Consider the following 25,028-nt stretch of genomic DNA (forward strand, 5'->3'; position numbering starts at 1 on the left):
GTTGGGTCCTGCCTTACAAGGCTACAAAAGGAAGGCATCAGCAGAGGCATGGCTACTTTAGGGTTTATTGCTTCATCCGCATATCATTATTAGCCCTTACTGAAGAGAATACAAGGCAAAGTACAGCCCGAGCCCCGTGCCTGAGCCACACTTTTTATGTGACGTGGTTTTCGCTGTTTTTATTCTTGAACATATATAAGTATTTCTTATACATACGATATAGTGTTGGAGCATGGCAACCTGTTAGGTACTCGTGGTGTCATCCGATGTGTCGTCATGGCCATCGCTGGTGGCTTACACAAAGCAAGGCAACACGAAAGGCCAGCATGTTTATGGCCGTACTGAATATGAAATATTATGGCAATGATTTTCTGCGTAGGTCCAGTAGCACTAGGGTAGTCCTTTCAAGGTGTGTATTTTCACACGAGCATTCAAGACCATGCAGGTTTTATCGCATGCTACATTTCGCCCTGGAGGTTACCTATTAAGAGAGTGTGTCATTTAGTTTGACACCTCTAGACTACAAGCTGCTACTTAACATTGCATCCTTAAAGGGTTTCTCTGTTTCAAAATAAAATGTTAGTGTTTTGTTGTTTACTACACGTAGCTATGGGATGAAGTTCAAACCTGAAGACTGAAAAGTTCATGAATGCTTCAATATTGCCGTATGAGACTGTGCTATTTTTATTTTCCCCCCCCTAGCCTTAAAGAGGACCTGTCGCCGCTCCTGAAATGTCTGTTTTTAACAATTATTGGCATCCCCCGTGTAAGAGCAATTCTGGACTTTATGACTCTATGATGCACCATTCCTTCTAGACGTTATGAATGAAGCAGATTGCAGTGATGGTCCAGATGGGTGTTACCAGTTGAGGATGTGTCTCTGCTGCCCGACTGATACTGGCAGCGGTGATCGCATCATATCAAGACTGCGCAGAAACACTGTCAACACCCCCCTGGATCGTCATTAGTCTGCTGGCGATTCGTTGATCACTTCTAGCAGGAATAATAAATGACTGGCACCTTAAACTCTGAAAAATAGATGCTCCAGCATTGTTTCTAAATGGGGAATGCAAGTAGTTACTAAAACAGACATGTCAGGAGAGGTGACATGGCGATCTTTAAGGGCTCATGCACACGACTGCGTGCTGGCCGTGCCCGTGCTGCAATGCACGGGCACCGACCGTGGGGCCGCCGCATGTGGATCGCGGACCTATTCACTTGAATGGGGTCCGCGATTTGGATCAGACGGTCCGCACTGCAAAAAGTAGTGCATGCACTACTTTTTTGCGGTGCGGAGGCACAGACAGAAAACCCACGGAAGCAGTCCGTAGTGCCTCCGTTCTGCACTGCATCTCCCGGATTGCGGACCCAATCAAGTGAATGGGTCCGCATCCGTAATGCGGGATTGCACACAGCCGGTGCCCATGTATTGCGGACCCTCTATATGCAGGTGTATACGGGCCGTGTGCATGAGCCCTAAGGCTAAGAGAAAACCACTGTTGGGGCAGGCCATGCGGCAGCCAGAGGTCCCCTTTAGAGGGGTTGTCCTTTTTTGCCGAGGATCTCTTGAAGATACGTTGATTACAGGACATCCTATTCGCTCAACCTCCAGTGATCAAGTGGTGGTGTAATCCTCAGGGGAACACGTTCAGTCCCTTTTTGCTGCCTCCACAGGTGAAATGAGTATTATAGGCTACCTTCTGAAGTTAATGGGCTGAACACATGAATGACCGCCGACCTCCAGCGAACGCATGAGAAAATCTCCTTGTCGTGGTTCTCCCTTCTATAAATTTGAAAGGCCTTCGCAGGGGTATTTGAAAGTTCACTTTCGAAAGCGGAGACCTTTCTGAAAAGCTTAAAGAAATGTTGTTAGACATTACGTGACATGCATGAGTTTAATTGGATTTAATACACCGATAATAACCAACTCGGGAGAAAATCGTGCAGTTTCTTTTTTTTTTTCTTTTTTTTTTTCATCATCCTCTTTTCAGGCTTCCTCTTTATTTTGTGAACTTTGACTAGGAATGTGCTCTAGCATCTTCAGGCACTCACATGACAAACCAGAAGTACTGCATTGATCAGTCTCTGTCACAATTCTTATTTGCAAAGTACATCCTTGTACAGTCTTCCGTGAATATCATCTGTGTTGCTGAGAGGCAGACCCTCAAACAACAAGCAACCTTCTCACGGGGAAGCAGGATCTAGTCGAAGTGAGGATTGTGGGCCTCCATGAGACCTTCAGGGCCTTTACATAGGCTGAACTAGATCGATGTAGATCATGGGGTTTGTTGTTTCAGATAAGATGAATAAGAAGGTAGTTTGATATCTGTGAATATATATAATGTCTCCTTAATGACAAAAACCCTTACACAGATAGATAGCCCATGTAGAGACCGATTGAGGTAGATTTCTCAAAGCTATGAAAAGTGGAGGAGTTACCCTTTACAACCAGTCCTGTTACGAGTCTTGTAAGGCTGGATTCACATCTCCATTAGAGATGATCCGGCCTAACTGCCGGCTGCGTGTAGTGGTATTTATCCGGCCGAAGCCTAGCATTGGTGCCGGAAAGTGGCCAGATCACTGCCGGACCTCATTAAGGTCAATGGACATCCAGAGGTGAACTAGACTGAATCCAGCAGTGCTGGATCTGGTGAACGTGTGAACCACTATACTCCCCTTGTTCCTCTTAAATATTCAGCCATGGACGTTGTATTTAGAGTCTTGTCTTCTCACATGCATGCATATATGACTGTAATATGTTCTTATGGTATCTAACGACATTATCTAGTGAATAAGCAAAGCCACCAAAGCAAGTTTCCCAAACATAGGGGGAGATTTATCAAACTAATGTAAAGTAGAACTGGCTTAGTTGCCCATAGCATCCAATCAGATTCCACCTTTTATTTTTTACAGCTCCTTTGGAAAAGGAAGGGTGAAATCTGATTGGTTGCTATGGGTAACTAAGCCAGTTCTGCTTCATTGGGGTTATTTATCAAACCGGTGTAGTCTTTCCCTAAAATAGACATAAAGAGCATTGATCGATAGGGCAGATTCAAGGTACCTGAGCTAAGGGCAAATTAGAAGAGGGATATATCAAGACCCTCATTTTGATATCCCCCGTGCTGCCGGAGGATGCACACGCCCCAACGTAAATTGAGAGCATCATCCGGCAGTCCATGCTCCTAGAATGAAATCTACACCGGCTCGTAAATGATGATAAATCCCCTGAGACTGATCACCATACCCCATTTCCGGACATTGGCATGGGTGGTGTAAAAATTCTATTTGCATAATGTTTGTATGCAAATTGTGTATAAATTATTATTTTTTTTATGCCACTTTTCTGGCGTATGGAGTTTGATAAATCTTCCATGACACATTTATGTCTAGTGAGAAAATGTCCAGGAGATATGTCATAATACGTCGGCAGCGTCATATTTTGAAAATGCCAAAATTATCCATGCAATGCCATGATGACCTGACCATCGCCCATCACCATTTTAGTGACCATCTTTCTTGAGTAATATTCTCTTGTGTGTTTATTACAGTGCGTAGAGTAAGTCCGCTTTTTCTTGTCTTCTCCCCTGCAGGCTGCAGTGTATTGGTGCCCAGCTGGAGGAGGAATTGAAGGGATGCTGCCAGCTAGTTTTTCGACGGGGCCCTGCCAGTTCCAGCCTTTCCAGCAGCCAGGGAGCAGCCTGGTTGTTGAAGGTCAGTTGGAAAATACTTCCTGTAGAACTTCCTTGATCTATGATGTCATCTTCTCTTTTATATCTAATTCTGTCATTTGACATGTATCGGAGACTTCTATTCTATAACTGGTCACCTGAAAAGAATTCTGCCTTTCTCTACGTAACTGGTTGGAGCCACTCTGCATACTTGGGCAGTGACACGTATTGTGATAGTCTGATGAGGGCGTGTCCTCTGCTAAGCTAATGGGAATGACTGGCCGCATCAGTCTACGAGGAGTCGTGACTGTGTATTACCATAAATAATTATAACTTACAATCACTCAGGATGAGATCCTCTCAGAAGGTGATCAGGTCGTGGTACCTTACTTTAGTGACCCAGTGATAACTGTGACCTTTTAAACCAGGGATGCCCAACCTGCTGTTGCTGCTTCAAAGCTTTTCCCAGCATGCCCCGATAGCTGTAGGTTGTCTGGGCATGAGGGTAGTTGTAGTTTTGCAAAAGCTGGAGGGCTGCAGGTTGGGCATCCCTGTTTTAAACCATACTAGTGAGTCATGGATGTCATTGGGGGATTGTCATAGAGTGGGGGGTTGCAAAATCCACGCTATCAAAATCCAGCGCAGTTGTTCACTTTGGATGCTGCGGATTGAATGTATCTATACCCGTGGCGTCTGTCTACACACTGCACTAAGAAGGGAGGTGTGCCTTCTTGGCGCGATTGCGGCTTTAAACCGCCGAGCCGCATGAACTGCAGCGCTGCCCCCCGACCCCCCCATTTAAAAAAATGGGAAGCAGACACGACACGGCTGCCACCGGAATTTTGGCAGCATAAACCACCATGTGAAGGTCCCCTGGTAGTATGGCCACAGGTGTCCTAAATGCTATCCATAGCTTTTTTTATATTACAAGCAAAGTGGAAAAGATGCAACAAAAAAATGTCTGTCTGACCAGATTTTACAGCACCAGCAAAGTGTATGAGACTTCGAGGTCTCGTGCACCCTCTGGGGAGAAAACCAGCAGCATGGCAGTTTTGGCTGCAGTTCACAACGCAGCGGAAGACCCACTGCAATTCTTCCAGCGATGCTCCTGCAGAGGCCAGACCATTTTAGGCGGCTTTTAGTGGCTGTGGAGTTCGTCCTGATCCGCTGCGGATTTTCTTCACTACCTTAACAAACAGCTGAGCCAGTTTATATAGGCTTGATTACTTAAAGAGGACCTGCCACCACTCCTGACGTGTCTGTTTTAGTAACTACTTGTATTCCCCATGTAATAACAATTCGGTAGCATCTATTCTCATGATCATATGTTGTACCATTCCTTTGTTGAATGAATTGCCAGGAGTCTGCAATAAAGGTCCAGCTGGGTGTTACCAGTTGGGGGTGTTCCCCCTGCAAAGTCTAAAACTGGCAGCACTTTTTGTGCAGCGAACCCCCCCCTAACTGGTAACACCCAGCTGGACCCTTACTGCAGACTGCTGGCATTTCATTCATAAACTTCTAGACAGAATGGTACATGAATGGCACATCATAGAGTCATAAGAATAGATGCTCCACAATTGTTATTACATGGGGAATTCATGTGGTTACTAAAGCAGACATGTCAGGAGAGGAGACTGGTCCTCTTTAAGCATCAGCTAACAGATCTAAACTAAACTATGGATTAAAGTAGAAAGGCACCTTTGTCAGCTGTTCAACAAAAAAAAAAGACTGAGTAGGGAAACAAAAGGACCGGTGTCATCACTGCTGGGTTAATTGGCACCCTTATGCATGGAAAACCAGGATGTTTAATCCTTGCGCTGCTTCACTGACTAGCTTGACTTGCATGTCACAATTTGCCCAGAGCCTTAACACTTTGCTGGCTGGAGGAGTTGGCAGCGGAGGGTTTACCCTGGCTAACACTCACATTCCTTGTGCTGCACTTCCTGGTTTCCCCCTTCCTGTCCTTACTTAGCTTGGGACGCTTTTCCCATTTGTTCCAGTGGGAGAGCTGATGAGTTGCACGCATTATGTATGTGTGTATATAATATATATATTATATCACGTGAGGTTTCATCTGCATGACTCAGAGCCATGGCCGCAGTTAGTCGGGCACTGCTTCCCTTCTCACTCCTCCCTGCATCCTCTTGTTTCCTGATGTTGGTGTTTTAGGCGCAGCAGTCCTACATCGATCAACATGTCTATGTGGAGAAAGTGGATCTATACCATCACTCCTAATGCTCCACCTCTGCCAAAGCAAAGAAACCTACCTTGTAGACGCATTGCCTGTATGTTGCCAAACTCCTATCCCAGTCCTCCAACTCATTATACCCCTGCACCCTACAGACAGAAGTAGTAATATAGGGATATAAGCCTTCTCCATGACTGGCGGCAGCTGACTCTGACAACTTTGCAGTGGGCAAAGTTATTTCAATGTATGGTGTGAAGAACGGCTGCAGTACGTCACGTGGATTCTGCCATCTCTCCTCCATAAGGAAATGTCTTCCTGTTTTTGTTGAATGGGATGAAGCATCTTGTATTGAAACCGGAGCTCGTAATTAAACATTTAGTATAGCTACTGAATTATCCAATAAAATGTATCTGTATAGCGCCACCTGCTGTTAGTTTTTTTAATTTTATTTATTTCTTTGTCCTGCTCACTGAGAAGGCCGCACATGCTCAGTTTTATCCTTCAACTGCCTCCTGAGCTGTTATAGGGAGAGAGCTGCAGAAGAAAGACACGCCCCTTGAGAAAGGACACTCCCCTTGAGCTGCCAGCTTGATATAAATCTAGCAGAGCAATTGGAGCAATGAATGGGGAGATCTCTGCATCCATGTGAGGTACAGGGCTGGTTCTAGCTTTGTTAGAAAGAGACTGTCATGTACTATATGGTGGCTGTTTTTAATTTTTTACACAAATCGTGGGATAACCCCTTTTAAGTATACCTGGTCCTGTCACTGCGTCCAGTTTATCTGCTTTGCTTGGGTTGTGTCGTACTTTGAGTATTTTATGTAAATCATTCAAATGATGTGTGCCGGTCTGGAGCTGACGTGTGCTTTCATTTGCAGTTTTAGAGAGAGTTACTGCTGACTCCACGTTCAGTGTCTCTGCCACCATTATGACAGATAAAAGTATTAGACAAGATGGTCAAACCACTACTGAACACATGGCAAAGGAAAATAGAGGTAATCTTTTGCATCAAATTATGGTACCTCCGCGTACATGTCTGCTCGCTGCGTAGAGTATTTCCTGCCTAGTCAATGAATCGCCAAAATGAACACTAGGCGATATAGAGCACACAAACATAAGTTGACAGCTTTAAAACGTAACTGCCTTTTTATTTTATTAAATGTGTTGGGCAAGTGATAATGGATCCTTTTATCAGTAGACTTTATTTATTGATTTAGCATTTTTAATTAAAAAACTGACCCTGAATTTCACATTTGGTAGTGAGTTATCCATCTTCAGTGTTCAGCGCAGTACTGAACAGTGAAGATGTTCCTCACTCACTGCCTCCCTCATATATTCACTAAAGCTGGCCATAAATACTGGGATCATTTATCAAACTGGTGTAAAGTAGAACTGGCTTAGTTGCCCATAGCAACTAATCAGATTCCACCTTTCATTTTTGACAGCCCCTTTGGAAAATGAAAGGTGGAATCTGATTGGTTGCTATGGGCAACTAAGCCAGTTCTACTTTATACCAGTTTGATAAATGATATATATATATATATAATGTATATGTATTGCCCTGTCTGACATCAGTACACGGTCAGCAGTAAGTCCGGACAATGTCCAGTTTATAGTGAATATATGAGGGTGACAGTGAGGAACGTCTTCACGGCACTGAACACTGAAGATGGGCAGCTCACTGTCAAAATCGGGGTCAGTTTTTGCAGCTTCCACTTTCTGTCCAAGACTCATTCATTCCGCTGAATGGATGCAGAAATAAACATACGCCCCCAAACCCCATACGGATGTCCACATATGTCCATGTTTTGCAGACTGAAATCAGAAAGCCACAAAGTGGTTGTGCCACTAATACTTATCTCCTATCCACAGGATAGGGGATAAGTGTTTGATCGCTGGGGTTCTGAGAATAGGGGTCCGTAACTGAGGCTAAACTGCCCTAGGAGAATGGAAGGTTGGCCTACATACGTGGCCACTGCCTTGTGTCTTCTGTGGAGCTGCTGCGACGAGCTTTCCTTAGCTGTCCCTTAGTAGTGGATGGAGTGGTGGTCACGAATGCACATCACTGTTCCACCCTCATGGGGCAGTTTTTGGGCACTTGCAGAACACCCGTTGTGATTGCTGGGGGTCCCAGCAGTCACACCCCCAGTGATTAAATACATATCCCCTGTCCTTTGGATAGGGAAATAGTGGTATTAGTGGCACAACCTATTTAAATATGTTGTCCAGCTTTTTTTACTTTTTAAAATGTTGCAGCCTGCCATACCTGTTTAAAAAAAAATAATAATAATAATTTGACTTACCTACTTACTTTCTGTAGTCTTCCGGTCCCTGTATTGTAAACTTACAGCTGGACAGAGTCAGGTGCCCCGCTGAGGCCAGTCATAGGCTGCAGTGGCAAGTGACCCTGTCCATCTGGAATTTTATAGGATGGGGACCAGAAGACTGCAGATGACACATTGAAAACATTAATCCTCAGTAGATGTTCCATTTTTTTTTTGTGCCTTTTTAGCATCAGGATGTTTTGCACTTGTAAATATGTATGTGCTGGTCTGTTTTATAGCGAAGGAAACAACAATCACAAAAGATCAGATGAAACCTGTCAACCTTTATAATGGTTCAGACGCAAATGACTTGTCATCTGTGAATGCAATGATGTCGGCCGTGATGAGCACAACCAGTCTTGCTGAAAATGATGCAAACCTTCAGAACACTAAATCGCCAGGAAAATGTCTGCCAGCCCATAGAATTGGTAGAAGAAATCAGGTAAGGAATGGCATTTTTATGTTGCCCACACACTGGCCCAAAAGCTGAGGTACAAGCAGTTGTGTTGTTGGGCCTTAGTCCTCATGGTGTTTTTCGGTTGTCCCAACACCTGCCTGTAACGTAGAGGAAAAACTGTTATCATCAGTGACTAAGGTCCCTTTCACATGAGCAGATTTCTGTTAAATGAGCACCGATCAATGATGTATTTGAACATTCATACAAACATTCCTACCTGATCGTCAGCCCATGTAAAAAGGCCTTTAAAATAATCTCACTGATGACAACCGCTTTTCCTCCACAGACAGCTGGCGGAGCTCTGTAGTGAGAGCACCCTATGAAACAACTCCCTAGATCTCATCGTCCAGAACTTCTGTAGTGTGCCATAGCTGTGTTTGGGTTGTTGGGGTGATCTTGTACTTTTTTTTATGAAGTTGTACTTTTTTTTATGCTTTGAATGAACCTAAAGGTATATCGTAGTTTTGTTAGGCTACTGATGATCTGCCCACCTTCCTGACCTGTTTTAGTAGCCCTGTTCTCTAAATCCAGCAGTGGCCCCTGACCCGACCCCCATTTCTGAGAGCACTTTCGGGTAGTATGTCCCTGCCACCTCCTCCACACTCTTTAGAATACATATTTTCAATACGATTTCCAGATTGTGCCTTTCTCACTTCCCTTTCAATATGAAAAGTTGAAAAGCCATTCATTTGATGCCTATCTCCCTGCTTTCCTATACCAGAAAAAGTTTCTTGAAGACAAGCATCTTCCCTGAGATTTCTCTGTGCTGGTATTAGGAAAGTTTGGACCTCAGTTAATGATAAACCCTTGTGCAAACAGACATTTGCCATGGCAGCCTGGATTATGTGTCATTCTTCACTTCAAGGTGAACCAGCAATTACTCTCTTGTTTGGTAATATGCTGCTGTAAAGGGAAAAACTATTCTATATAACTTACATAAAGAAAGACTTCATCACCATATATGCTTCTGGTACTTTGTTCTGGCATAGGCTGGACTCTGCCGAATGTCCTGCTGGAACCTCCACACAGTTGTGAACTTAGCCTTAGGCCTCATGCACACGACCGTGCCGTTTTTTTTGCGGTCCGCAAAAAAACGGAAGCCGCCCGTGTGCCATTGTAGAAATGCCTATTCTTGTCCGCAAAACGGACAAGAATAGGACATGCTATACTTTTTTTGCGGGGCCACGGAACGGTGCAACGGATGCGGACAGCACACGGAGTGCTGTCCGCATCTTTTGCAGCCCCCTTGAAGTGAATGGGTCCGCACCCGAGCCGCCAAAAATGCGGCTCGGATGCGGACCACAACAATGGTCGTGTGCATGAGGCCTTACAGAAATAGATTCTGAAATTAGATTAAAAACTTTCTTTGACATGCATAGTTAGGTGTCTAATGCATAAAACAAAAGTAAAGAGATCATTTTATATATTATATTGTATAATCCACTTTTATGATCATCTTTATCATCTGGTGTAGAGTGCCCTCAGTTATTGCTACCATGGTGGGCACAAGCAAGATTAAGGCACCATCTCTTTGTGCTGTCGTGAGAGAGAGACTGCACCTTCCTTCCATCTGAGATTACATAGAAGCCATATTGAGCATCTAGAAGGACCGAATACAGGAACCCCTAGGCAATGACGTATAACAAATGGCACTTTAGAGGCAACATGAGGAGAAGGTTGCAATCCCGTTCTTAAGAAAGAACATGACAAATTTAGTTGATTTTTGCAGTATTGTAGCATTAGGCTACTTTCACACTTGCGGCAGAGTGATCCAGCAGTGAATCCGTCAAAACGTATGCCAACTGATGGCAATTTGTAAGACTGATCAGGATCCTGATCCGTCTTACAAATGCATTGAAATGCCGGATCCGTCTTTCCGGTGTCATCTGGAAAAAACGATCCGGCATTTATTTTTTTCACATTTTTTTTCGGAAGGTCGGATTTGGCATTCCGGTACTTTGAATGCCGGATCTAGCTTTAATACATTCCTATGGAAAAAAAAAAAATCTGTATCTGGCATTCAGGCAAGTCTTCAGTTTTTTGGGCCGGAGATAAAACCGTAGTATGCTACGGTTTTATCTTTTGCCCGATCAGTCAAAAAGACTGAACTGAAGACAATCCTGATGCATCCTGAACGGATTGCTCTCCATTCAGAATGCATGGGGATAAAACTGATCAGTTCTTGCCCTAGGACGGAACACAGTGCCGGAAAAGAAAAACGCTAGTGTGAAAGTACCCTTATGCAGTTATAAGAGGGGTGTACTTCCAGATGCTTACTTGTTCTCCTCTTATTTGCAATGCCTGAATAAAATGTTATCCTTCTCTTATTCAACAGGAATCAAAAGAGGAAAAGTCGTCCTATATATGCCCCTTATGTCAGAAGATCTGCAATTCACAGCACCAGCTTACCATGCACATCCGCCAGGTACTATAAATTTTGCTTTCCATGCAAACAATGTTTTGTGTAACACGTGACAAAAAACATATATATTCATATACATTTATGAGAAATTTTGTGTTGATATTGCCTACTTCCCAAGTCAGCATCTTTTAGCAGTTTGCCATCCTATGGCAACAAATGAGAGTTTTTGTTGTTGCCCCTTAGTAACACTTGACAATATTCATAAGGAGAACCAGTTTGGCATAGAACCTTAGTAGGGAAACCCTTGTATTTACTCATGTACATAATCCAGGCTCAGTAGAACAGATGTGTCTGAAGATGAAATGGGATAGAAGTCCATCTGCCCTCTCCTTATCTCCCCTGACCATCGGTGGAGAATTGGAAGATGCCAGTACACACTAGATGGTCATTTGGCCCCGCTGAAATCGGAGAGTTTGGCTGACGGTTATCTATTGTGTATGTCCAGCTTTAGGTTTCAGTATTTGTAGGTTCACGCTGAGTTTTTTGGAGGAGTTGTTCTCAGGCAGATTTCCCTTCAGTTTTTTTCAGCCGAAATCAGAAGTGGATACAGCAGGAAGGAGTATAGGTCCTTTCTTTATATTTCCGATTCTTTTTTGATCTACTACTGACTTTGGCTGAAAATGGCGAAGGGAAATCTGCCTCAAAACCTCCTCCAAAAAACTCAGTGTCAACTTACCTTAATACTTCTGTTTGACTGCTTTGGGAAGTTCATGACAAATAAATCACTAAGTGATGAGATGAAGTATATACAGAAATACTCCCTATGATGGATAATATAATTCCTAGATAGGGAATAAATTGTAATATGTCATCGTGTAGGAGTATTAGGCCTTTAGCTTTTTGGAAGCCGTCATATCTAAGCTTTGGACAAAGAATGTCCTATGTTATCACTAGGAATATTATAGCCTTTTATCCTGCTACATGAAGACACGATTAGGGACCAGTGTAAAGCTGTCATGTAAGGTTGAGTAATGATTTTAATATTTTGTTGGTTAATTCTGCAGCACAATACTGACACTGGTGGGACAGACCATAGTTGTAGCATCTGTGGGAAATCCTTGAGCTCTGCTAGCTCTCTTGACCGCCACATGCTTGTCCACTCCGGAGAGAGGCCTTACAGATGTTCAATGTGCGGGCAGTCCTTCACCACCAATGGGAACATGCACAGGTGAGTGAGACGTCTAGTGACAGAATAGCGGGCTGAGAACATATGAGCTGGGTATTTATTTCCCACCCCTTTAAATAGCTCCTGGGAAATTCTGGTGCTTCTCTGGTGTGTGATCCTCTGTGCTGGACAACATAGCAAGTATTATTTGACTGCTTTGTAATTGGCTGTATAGCTGTACAAATGAGCAAAGATCGGGAAGGTGTGCTAGCATTCCTTTTATCTAGGTGCCAAAAAGAACACAATCCTTTGATGAACAGTGGCCTAGCTGCACTGAAACAAAGGCAGTGAGGTGAAGGACAATTCCATTCAGCCTAGCACTTAGAATATGTGATCTTTACTTTACCTGCCTTAAACCAATCTGCAGTTTAGAATTCGGCGTGATGTCCCCCAAAGTGGCACTTTGCATACGCCAGGGCAATCCTGTATTTATGACGGCCTACTTCCTCTGCCCCTATACAGATGAGGTGTCACGTCCTGGTGCAGAATATCAAACCAGAAGACTGATTGTATAACTTTCATTTCCTATTTTCTTTAGTTTTTTTTTTGTGTACGGTAGTTGGTTGGCACAAATTGGGAGTCATTTATTTTCTGACCCCTGTTTGGTCCACACAAGCATATGTTTTTGAATTGGATTATTTTAGGGTAGTGAACGTTATTTCTGCTACCTGTAGCGATTGCACTTTTCTCCTATATTTTAATCGACATTTTTTATTTTTTTTACATTATTTTTTTTTTTTCCCTGCTTAAGTTTGGTAAATGTCTTGAAATCTTTTAAGTGTAGTTTATATCAAAGGTGCCCATACATGGCAGGCTATGGACTGTTAGATGGTCGCAGCGAAATTATCAGCTGGGGGTGTCCTGATTTTCCCCTGACAGGTAGACAGAAGGATTGGTCATGTTGAATTTCTACACCTGTTCCTTTTGTTTTCAAAGGAGATAAGCCACCATCAGAAGTGCTTATGTTAGCTTAATTCCCCCCCCCCCCCCCCCCCTTTTAAAAACGCATGCTTGTCTGAGCTGAGTGTGCATGTGTACAGACTGATCAGGAATAATAGCTGTCAACTGACAACTATTGATGGTGCATGAGTCACATAATGGAGCATTGCCTAAAGCGTTGCGTGCCTATTGGCAAAAACATCACTGAGACTTGCAGCCATGATGGGTTACTTGCTGTTCTTCTGTGAGCAGGAACACTTGGCATTGAAATGTAAAATAATGGGGAAAAAAATTCTTTCAAATTAAAATTTGTAATATTCTTTATAGTCGATATGATCAACATAGAAGCTGGCAGTGTGACACAACCAACTTTTCTAGGTACATGGACATGATGAGCTTTGGTTGAATACATTGTACCCAATGGGAAATGTTGACCCATGGAGTATGTAGTTGATGCGTTCTAACTGTAGCTGAATAGTTCCTTCACACTGAAATATTGACAGGTACCAGCAGCCAAGGTGTTAACAAAATAGAAAGTGAACCTGGGGCTTAGCTGGGATCAGCAGTAATGTTCGCATCATCCAGGTTGTCATGCATCTCTTCACAATTGTAAGGTACTCCCTGGGACTTCACCTCAGCTCACACAACAAACAGGAAAAAAAAAGAGTGAAAACTTGTCTGACCTGTTCTACTGAACAGGCCGGGACTAGCAAACATCGCAGTATCCGATTTCACTCCCCCTCACTGCCTCCTCAGCAGAAGCGTTCTCTGGCCTGTTGATGTGAGCATCATCCTAGGTGCACGTGGCCCAATAGCTCTCCTTGTCCCGTCCTTCTTAGACTTGGGACTAATCGCCAACCATTAGACAAGCCAGTCCTCAAATGATAAGCCAAGATGGCCACAAACCTATATATATATATTTTTTTTAGCTACATAACATTTGTAATGACCAACGAGAAGAAATTTGAGGTTGGACCAAATCGGTTTATATGTAGTGACAACCCTCAGTAGCTGAATATGATCCGCAACAACCAATCAGATCATGTTTCATTGATTTTAATGAGGTTGTCCACATCTGACTTGCCAGAACGGTGACGAGTCCCCAAGCGGCACGTCACATGCTACTTAGGGATACCTCACTTCTGAGGCCAGTCATTGGCTGCAGTGGTGCATGTGACCCCCCTCCCCCCCCCCCCCCCCCCCCCGGTCCATGCAGAAAATCTACAGGATAGGGGCTGCAATACCACAAAAAGAGCCAAGGAGCTGGAGCCGAGCAGTTAAGTGTATTTCCCTTCACAAGTCTGGCAGGATGAGGGTACAATTTTTAAAAAAAAATTGAATAAAAAATAGCCATCCTCTTTAAGGTGGACTAATTCAGCCAGGAGCTCCCGGTGTGATGTACAGATGTGTGCTTCCTTACCTTTTCTAGACGCACAGCTTTGAAAAAAATAAAAAAAAATATTTTGTGCTGTTCTGTCAAGTTTTTTTTTTTTTTTTTTTTTTAACTGCTCATATTGTTTTACTTACTTTTTCTCTTGGCTTGAAATCAGATAAGTGGGTGGACTGATTGCAGGCTGATTGTTCAACCAGACACCTAAATGGCCAGTTTTTCTGGCTTTAGGCTTAAAAACAAAAAGGCACTACATATGTCATTGTCAGCGGCACTGAGGGGCCAGTGATGAGCGATTTGCATGTTGAACAGGTTGTCTGGCCCACATTATTATTGCTAGGTGCACTTTATACAGACCTTCTTGATACTTGGTTGCAGGACGTAGGAGGATGATTCCGCCCTGTTATTTGGCCGCCCCTCCCTGTACATTGCGCTGTACCGTTTCTGCTGCTTAGTGAAATCTTCTAGATGCCTGACACTAGGGCCTGTCTGAGGTGGATCTCTTAGAAGAAGAGTTTTGCAATCCTGTGTTAGCCCAAGGGAGCTTCATGACTGAACTCGCAGTTTTTAGTCCAATTTCAGATTCCTAAAATCACAGAAAACTTACCGCCACCGTTTCTTCTCCTCCCTGACTACACATTCTACGGAGTGTACAGTGATGACACCACAAAGTTAGAAGCGCATAGAAATACACACAAGGTTTGTGCTTGTATTGTGAGAGAAATATGGTTAATGTTTACCCCCTTACCTTCCCCTTAGATCCCCTTAGATTTTTTTTTTAGTACAAGCAGCTGTTCATGACTTTGGCATCTACTGGGCATTCAGTGTTGTAATCATCTCCATTCCTTTCTGATAAATCTCTAAAAAGTCTTCACTCTCCTCCGAAGCCAGAAAAATATGCAGTTCCATATTACAAGAAACAAAAAGCCCCTGTAAAATCCTATATGGACTCATTTGTGTAAGTCTTAGTTTTATTTCCTATATTAGGCTAGGTCTACACGACAATAAGTCGCGCGACAGATAGGGCACAACTACACTGCAACATTTGTCGCACAACAATTTTTATAATGACAGTCTATGGTGCCGCGACTGCAACGCGACAGTCGCAGAAAAATCCATCTCGAATGGATTTTTTGCAACTCTCGAGTTGCAGTCGCAGTGCGACACCATAGACTATCATTATAAAAATTGTCGCGCAAAAAATGTAGTTGTGTAGACCAAGCCTTAAAAGGGTTGTCTGGGATTTTGATATTGATCTTCTACCCTCAGGATAGGTCATCAAAATCTGATCTGTAGAGGTCCAACTCCTGGCACCTCCGCTGAGCAGATGTTTGCAGTGGCTGCGGTGCTTTGGTGGGTGTCACAACCTCTTCGCAGCCCACCAATCGCAACGCTGCGCTTGGAATTGCAGCCCAGGCTCATTCACTTGAATGGGACTGAGTGGCACCTAGGCCAAGTGACCAATGGACGTGATGTCACTGGCCTAGGAAGGGGCCGCAGCACAGGGGTGCCTGGAGTTGCACCCCCACCAGTCAGATATTGATGACCCATCCTGAAGATGGTACAAACAGTATTGTAGAGCAGCACACTCAGACCTCCACGACCCCACCGGAATGCACCAGCCGAACCACAAATCCTCAGCGGTCCACCGAATAGCCTAAAACAAAAGGTGACTGCAGCATCTCAAGTGTATTCCTTTTATTGGACAAACCTTACAGAATGCTACATCTTAGCCTTTATCCTGGTACAGAGTGATATCCATGCTGCCGTCCCCTTTTGTTTTAGGCTATCCTGAAGATGGGTCATCAATAATATTACAATCCCAGAAAACCCCTTTCAAAGATTTTCTCCACTGTTTTTGGACTGAAACGTGTTGGTATAAAACCAAGTTGAGCCATGAGTGGGCATTCACTCACTGAGTGATCTAGTACCTTCTGCTCTGATGGCTCACCCTGACAGCGGATGTACCAGTCTTAGTATATATGCTCTTTATGATACACAGCTTCCTTGTTTCTTTGTCCAGTAAGCTGACCAATACAGTATGGCTGCACTTTTACCCTGAGCATTTTGGCCTAGTTGCCTTCATCCTCATGACGGTGTCATGTGTCGGACGCCTGGGATTTGGCGAGCGCAGAGCTGAGCACCAGACCAATGCCAAATAAGGAGACTTGGGAGATAACTGACTTGCAATGTCTGCTTTCTGTTCACCAGGCACACTGCCTGCAGACTTCCTTTCTTCAATCTCTGGAAACTTGTTTGGGATTTCTTTTTTGGGGATGAAATTAGTCTATGATTTAACTATTTTCTCTTGTTACAAATAGAATTGGTTTGTGTATTGCACTACTTAATACAAGCTGTCCCTATGCAGTTTCTTGTGAATGTTCAATATTGGTTTATATAGTCTATCTCATAAACTATGGGGGGGGGGATTTATCAAGTTACTTGAGCCACTTTTCGTAAATTATGGCACATGTTTATTTGTGCAAAAAATATCAGGCCTAGATTTTAATCTCTGACTTACAGACAGCCCAAGATGCGCTAAATATATTAAGAGGTGTTTGCCTCCTGATTCATTTGCCATGTTGTACTCTAGGGCACTTCTGTGGCTTACGAAATTAGAGTTTTAAAGGGATAGGGGATAAGTGTCTCATTGACGGTGGTTTGACAGCTGGTGCCCCCATTGATCACGAGAACGTGCTTCCCTATTTGAATGGATCAGCGGTCACACATGCATGTTTCTGCTCCATTCAGCTCTATGGGTCCCATAGAGTTGAATGGAGCAGCAGACATGCATACGTGTTTGTCGCTCCATTCAAACGGGGAGCATGGGCCCCTGTTCTCCTGATCAGTGGGTGCACCAGCGGTCGGACCACTGCCAATGAGACACTAATCCCCTATCCTGTCAATAGAGGGTAAGTTGTCTTAATGGGACAACCCCTTTAATAAAACTCCCCATACAGTATGTGTTAAGACTGGAATATACTACTTGCAATCTGGAAGTAGTATTTTTTAAAGGGGTTGTTGCAGCTCGCTAGGATAAATTGACAACAGCCCTTGGTTGGCCAATTATATTTAACAGTGTCTCATCGGTCAGTCCAGCAATCCTCTTAATTACGAGTAGAGTTCTATATGAAGTTAACGGTAATGGGTAAAGTAGGAAAGCTAGTCCTTGATGGATGAATTTGTCTTGATGTTTTGTGATATTTTTCACTTGTCCACATTGTAAGATATCTGCAATGATCAGCATTCCCTCTCTGGTACTACTGCACTGGCATTTTCTAATATGGCAGCAGATTACAGAATTGCGATTTAGCACAGAGCATCGAATCATAGACTTGAGACTGAGAGAAACCAGGTTCTGACTACTGAACAACTTTATTTTCCATAATGCTTTAGACACATGAAAATTCATGAAAAGGATCCAAATGCTGCAGTAACAACAAGTCCCCCTTCCCCAGAAAAACGAAGGAGGTTGTCATCTAAAAGAAAATCTAGCCCTGAAGAGAAAACTGAGAAGGAAGAGGCTCCTCCAGCAAAGAAGGTAACGGAGTCTTTGTACATCTAGATCTAGATCCGTTTATTTTACAGATGGTGGTTTAGCTGCATCCTGCAGTAGGTTGTCCCACTTTGTGCCTAAAGTCTTAAATCAGAACTGTATCACTGAGATGTAACACAATGTGATATAGAGGACTACAGTGATCCCGTTATAGGGTTATGTTTAAAGTTATCCTCTATCCACTGGATCACCACCAATCCCAAGAAAAAGGGTCCTGTTCCCCTGTACTGATGGAGCGCAGGTCGAGCATGCGCGCTGCTTCTCCAGGTTTCTTTCTGTGGGACTTCAGGAGATATCACAGTAGCAGTTGTGCTTGGCATTGCAGCCCAGGCCCATTCACTGAGGGACACATAGACCATGTGACCAATGAGTGTGATGTCCCTGGCCTAGGAAGAGGTCTCTTCAAACTGGGCTAGTTTATACATTCAGTTTGGTTACTCAGATAGTTTAGGCCCCATGGACACTATAGGGGGAATTTATCATGCCCTGCACTCCAGAGTTATGTCTTCAAAAAGTCCCAAAAAAGTGCTTTTGCAACGTTTTGGGGGTCACTTGTTCAAAAAAGTATTGCTGCTTTTTCCATATTTACACTACTCACTCCAGTTTTGAAAAGTAGGCCTGGTTAGGCCTCTTTCACACTTGCGTTGTCCGGATCCGTTGTGTACTCCATTTGCCGGAAGTGCCCGCTGGATCTGTAACACCGCAAGTGAACTGAAAGCATTTGAAGACGGATCCGTCTTCAAAATGCGTTCAGTGTTACTATGGCAGCCAGGACGCTATTAAAGTCCTGGTTGCCGTAGTAGTGGGGAGCGGGGGAGCAGTATACTTACCGTCCGTGCGGCTTCCGGGGCGCTCCAGAATGACGTCAGGGCGCCCCATGCGCATGGATAACGTGATCCATGCGATCACGTCATCCATGCGCGTGGGGCGCCCTGACGTCACTCTGAAGCGCCCCGGGAGCCGCACGGACGGTAAGTATACTGCTCCCCACTACACTTTACCATGGCAAACAGGACTTTAGTGTCCTTTCATCCATGGTAACCATTCAGAAAAAGCTAAACGTCGGATCCGGTAATGCGCCGAAACGATGTTTAGCTTAAGGCCGGATCCGGATTAATGCCTTTTAATGGGCATTAATTCCGGATCCGGCCTTGCGTTAAGTTTCACTCCAGATTTAGCCCTGGGAATTTTTAAAAAGTTGCAAAAAAAGGCACAAAGTTACTCCAGTAGGAGGGTGGTGTGGATAACTGGAGTAGCTTTTTTAGACCGGTTTAAAGATGAGCCAAATTTAACAAACAAGGTGCAACATTTGATACATTTGGAGCAACATACTCCAACACAGACTTCAAAACTGACTTCAAATGTTCTCCTCCCCCCATGTTTGGAGTATTTCCAGTGCAAGGTACTTTTAAATAATAACCTAGGGTTCATTTTTTAGGTTAGCCCTCTTCTTTCCTAATTTTTTTGCATTTCCATAGGTGGTTGAAGAAATTCAGCAAGTTGAGCAAGTGAAAAAGACTGAAGATGTTATTCCCTGCACTTTGTGCTTTAAAGAATTTCCTTGCAAGTCTAGTCTGGATACTCACATGGAGACTCATCCAGAAGCCTCTCTAAAGTAAGGATGCTTTCAAGTGCCTTGTCCCTACTCTAGGGTGCTATTTCAAGTATTGCGCCATTCAGTTTAGAAAATGGCCGATAAAACAGCAATTGCTCGTTTCTCAGCTGATTGGCATATTTTATCAGGATTATGGGCAGCACATCTCCCTTTGTAATCCAGGATGTGCTGCCGATAATCAACAGAACAGAATGAGGGAGGAATGGCTGCTGAGGTGGCAATCTTTCCTCCCACATTCAGTTTCAGCCTGTGTAATCAGACCGATGCAAACAAGTATCAATGGATTTGTTATCATCCATTGGCGGTTGCACTGCCCGAACATCTGGCAGTGTAATACAGCCTACACACTTGACCATACATCCATTTATCTATATGAAGATAGTAAATCACAGTTGCAGTCACTTACTTCAAATCTAAATGGTGCAGCAACACGCAAGCCGGTACCAGCTATTGGCTGAATAGTACTGCCAGATAATAAAATATATAGCGGCAGCGCAACCTGTTTAATACAAATATAACAAATCTACCAGACCATTTAATCTTATCCTACTGCGTGCAATGATACCCGCAGGTACACCAAAGACTTCACAAGAGAACTTCAGAACTACCAAACCACAGGGCACCTACCAGTAGTAGATGACTCTGAGAAAGGTAGACTGATCCTGTGGTGTTTCTTCCCGTATAAGCATATATGCACAGCATCGGCGGATATCCACAGCATAGTCCCAAACACTACAAAGCTCGCTCTCCATGCAGAACACATAGTGATGTCACCAAACTTATAGAAGGAAAGCATGATGAAAGAAATAAGTATATTTTCTGAAACACGTTGGATTACTTGTTGATCCTCTTTAGTTTCCGTAGCTTTGGTGACATCACTATGCCCTCTGCACGGAGCGCGAGGTTTGAGTAAGGGAAACGTGCTGCCAGCCGGGGCACACTCCTAACAGTAGTTGGGACTCTGACAACGCCTTGGATATGTGCTTATACAAGAAGAAACCCAAAGGGATCAGTCCACCTTCCTCAGAAACATCTACTCTGGTGGGTGCCCCTGTGAAGTTAGTCTTCCTGTGAAGGTCATCATTATCTGGCATTTATATATATTATGCCTACTGGCTATCTTTTTGGTATTTGAGGCACAGTGGAAGATGAGTTTAGAATTGTAGATTACTCTGCACTTATTTTCTGGGGTCAACCCTCGCCATTTACATGCTGTTTCTATTCTCCCATGTACTATGCCTTCAGTGACTATGATTTATTATGCACCTTTAGAGCCATCCTATTTGTGTGACCATAAAGACCGTAATTGTAACTTGATAATAGCATAGGTCACTCATCTTGGATTCATGTTCCTGCCAGACACACAATGTAAGACATGACATGATGGTTTAATGTTATATGATCCAGTTTGTAATTTTCTCTACAGAGCAGGAGTCCTACAGTCGGACCTCCTCAGATTTTAGATGGTTCAGAAATTCCAGTGTGTGTCTGTGCTCGCTTAGGATCTGTGGCCTGTACTTGGAGCCTTGTGTGATCCGTATGCCTGGGTCAGACCAAAACGGCTACGCTGTGTATGGAATGCGGGTGGCAAGCTGCCCATTCTATAACCAGCAGCCTTAAAATAGGAAGCCCTAATGATATGGTTTCAGACCTTGGTGTAGAGGGAGGTGTGTGTGTGTGTGTATGCATGTTTGGATGACTGCTGCGTTCATGTGTAATTTTACACTGGAAAATGACAGAAGAGTCTTTCACATGAAGCTACAGTACTTCATACCTCGTGTGGACTATTGTTTGAAGGCCACCAAGAAGCACATATATAGATGATGGACACGTGGATGAGCACGTTTATTTTTTTTCCCTCACTTTTTTGCGCCTACTAGAATGCATTTTTTATTTTTTTTGGAGGGGGGGAGGTGTTGCTAGCCTGACAGGATGCTGATGGAGTGCTGAGGTAAAATGTAGCCAGGATATGAAAGCATGTGGAGAGGGTATTTAGAGCCTTGTGTCCTGCCTTTCAGCCTCCATTGCAAGCTCAGAGAGCCAGCCGTGTGAGAGCGTTGCTGCTAGCAGCTGAAGCCAGTGCAGCTGTTTGATGTCAGTTCACAGAGACAGGGGAGATGTCTCCCATTTCAGTATGTGAGGCGGGGGGGGAAATGGTAGGATACACGGTTGAGACTGGAACTGAATAGTCAAGTTGTCTATGCGTTGCTAGCGTCCTCCATAGCTTTTCCACCACGCCTTGAGATTTCTATTTCCTGCGCGCCTCGCGGTGAACAGGTTATTAATGAAATAACACCTCAGTCTTTGGAGCCTTAGCATTGCCATACAAAAGAGGTACTAAAGTGAGGAGCCTAGGGACTGGATGTCTATGCAGTAATTAGCTCATTAATTGCGGAGCAAATCCACAACAGAACACCGATGTTTGACTCCCAGCGGACAGTGCTGCATACGCATTGCGCTACTATCTGACTCTTCACTCCAGTGCCCGCGACGTGTTGTACCCAGACCTGGGCAAAACAGTCATGTATGTTACAGGCATCTGCCCATGCTGAGAAGTAATGTGCCCTGGCATGCAGCCAAGATGTGCAAGGCCAGAAAGGCAAAATCAGGGCAGGCGCTGCAAGGTATTCTCCGCTCCAGATGGAAGCGTGTGTGTGTGTGTGTATGAGTTTAGTAGGCAACTGGTTTATGCTGATACGTAGTATAGGGAATGCAATTGGAGGCGTCCTATTTAGCTTTTGATATATATACATTGGTGAAGCCATGTTGTACATTTTTCTCTGCTGCTTCACAAATCAGAAGCTCATTTTTAAGAGAATGGCTTTTAACATTTCAGGAGAAATTAGGATTCTTAAGCATAGAAGGGATTTAAATGAATTAATAAGTTATACTAAATCTCTATGCACAAAACGATATGTCAATGTGCTCAGCTCCACCTGTGTGGTGCCAGGATGCCCACAGATAGGATTGCATGTATAATGTCCCTTTAAGAGCAGTATTACAAACCCTTGGTACAGAGTTGGCAGTCACACATGGACCCTGGAGCCTAAGGAGGCTCAAAAATCCCACTGCCTTATAAGAATACACTAATATTATAAATGGCACACAGCGGGCACTGCCCTTCTAAAGGTTTGCATTGGGACCCTGGAGCTCTTGGCATCCTGTAGGGCAGTGTTCCCCAATCTATGGCTCTCCTGCTGCAATGCTACAAGTCCCAGCAAACCATGGCAGCCTGTGGCTCCCAGGTCATAATAAAAATTGTAGTTTAGCAACAGCTGAGGACCGATTTATCGAAAGGTGTAAAGGAAAACTGCCTTAGTTGCCCATAGCAACCATTCAGATTCCACCTTTTATTTTTCAGAGCTCCTTTGGAAAATGAAAGGTGGAATCTGATTGGTTGCTATGGGCAACAAAGCCGGTTCTACTTTACACCAGTGTTAATAAATCTTCCCCAGTGTGTTTCATGCCATAAACCAAGGGTGGCTAAAAAGAAATGTTTCTTATCTTCTTACGACAAATAATTAATTGTAAAATTTGCTTGAATTCTATATTTCTACAGAATGTCTGGAAGCAAAAAAAACTAACTATTAAGTAGTGTGTGGCATTTTATCATCTAGTTTGGCATTTTTATTAGCCGAGTGTATAGATGTTACTGATATAATAAATATATGACCTGATCTGCTGTGAAAGAAGAATGGCGTGTATGAGACAGGCGATCCTGTGCCAGTCTAAGATGCTGAAGACCTGGCTGCCTGTAGGGCACAGAGTGGATTTGCAATGACCTGCCTTGTCCTTGAAGAGCAGCTTAAAGGCAAGGCCTCCCAGCTAAGCATCTCTATGGTAGGGACAACGCCGGCTGATATCTTTTCATGCTGGCCTTTCTGAGTCTGAAGACACATCAACAGGTGTTGAGTGCTGGCCTGAGAGGTTTTTATTACAACCCCCTAGGTATGGCAGGGATTTGTTTTCCTTTTGTGGCACCCTTGTGAGAAGGGGAACGCCAACAATTACGCTGCTCTTGGACAAGGGGGGTGGGACAAGTGATGACAGAGAAGAGTTAATGCAAAATTAGAAGTACCAGTCATGGTGATAAAGTCCTTTCTGTTTTCTACACTTCTAAGCTGGCTGGGGTATTTTAAAACCTACGGATGCTGATGGGTATTTTATGGTATTTAAACCACTTCGCCTTTTATCTATGCCTTTTTATATATACATGACAAGTAACCTAGGTTGTGCACGTGAATTTCACTACTTCAAAAAGTGTGTATGTGTATATATGTATATATAATATATCTCAGATGTGCAAAATACAGTTACCTTCCGTCTACATTTTGTTTTTTTCTCACTCCCAGTAGAAAGGACTACTCTTGGACCAAAATAGGATATGTTCTGTAATTTTTGTAACAAAAAATACAGATGTGTGCATGGTTCCATAGAACTGAATGGTCCCTGTGCTAGCTGCAATGAAATACGGGTAGCACACAATGAAAAATACGGTTGTGTGCATGAGGCCTAAAGGACAGGACTCAAGAACCAGTCGAGTGTAATTCCGTCATGTGCAGATCTGTGTATGAATAAGCTTTTTTTCTTATCTCCCTAGGTGTGACATTTGCTGCATTTCATTTCGCACCCACCGTGGTCTGCTAAGACACAATGCTGCAATCCACAAGCTGCTCCCCAGAGACCCGTCTGGAAAGCCATTCATTCAAAACAACGCTTCCATCCCAGCTGGATTTAATGACTTGGGCTTTACTGACTTTTCCTGCAATAAGTTCCCTATCATTTCTCAGGTACAGAATATTTCCCTATAGTTAGAAGCACTATATAATCATATGTTGTTACTGGTTAAATAAGAAAAGTCTTTAAAGGGGTTTTCCAGGAGTGCACTATTGATGACCTATCCTCAGACTAAGTCATCACTATCATTTTGTTGGGGGTCTGACTGCCGGCACCCCCACTGATCAGCTGTTTGAAGAAGCTGCGACCCTCCAGTGAGCGCCGCAGCCCCCCCTCACCGCATAGTGCTGTACATTGTATAGAGGCTTTGTTTGGCATCGCAGGCCAGGCCTATTTATGTGAATGGGCCTGAGCTGCACGTAGACCATATGGCAGATGAACGTGATTGGCCTAGGAAGAGGCCGCAGTACTCACCAGAGCGCTTCGGCCTCTTCAAACAGCTGATTAGTGGGGGTGCTGGGTGTCGGACCCCTTTTATCGGATATCGATAACTTATCCTGAGGATAGGTCACTCAATATTGTACTCCCAGAAAACCCCTTTATGATTGGAGAGTTTACTGTATGTGT

At 43.8% G+C, this 25,028-nt stretch overlaps 1 protein-coding gene across 3 annotated transcripts in view; it reads left to right on the plus strand.

Annotated features, from left to right (window-relative positions):
- RREB1 (ras responsive element binding protein 1) overlaps positions 1 to 25,028 on the plus strand; it is a 74,945-nt gene that overhangs the window by 37,694 nt on the left and 12,223 nt on the right. For all 3 annotated transcript variants that reach the window (XM_040432089.1, XM_040432091.1, XM_040432090.1), the window contains 8 exons: positions 3,591 to 3,711; positions 6,735 to 6,851; positions 8,420 to 8,622; positions 10,973 to 11,062; positions 12,064 to 12,227; positions 17,950 to 18,094; positions 19,588 to 19,724; positions 24,325 to 24,514. In XM_040432089.1, the coding sequence (XP_040288023.1) occupies positions 3,591 to 3,711; positions 6,735 to 6,851; positions 8,420 to 8,622; positions 10,973 to 11,062; positions 12,064 to 12,227; positions 17,950 to 18,094; positions 19,588 to 19,724; positions 24,325 to 24,514 (1,167 nt within the window). The remainder of the gene's footprint in view (positions 1 to 3,590; positions 3,712 to 6,734; positions 6,852 to 8,419; positions 8,623 to 10,972; positions 11,063 to 12,063; positions 12,228 to 17,949; positions 18,095 to 19,587; positions 19,725 to 24,324; positions 24,515 to 25,028) is intronic.

This window comes from Bufo bufo, chromosome 5, assembly GCF_905171765.1.
Source record: "Bufo bufo chromosome 5, aBufBuf1.1, whole genome shotgun sequence".
Taxonomy (NCBI): Eukaryota; Metazoa; Chordata; class Amphibia; order Anura; family Bufonidae; genus Bufo; species Bufo bufo.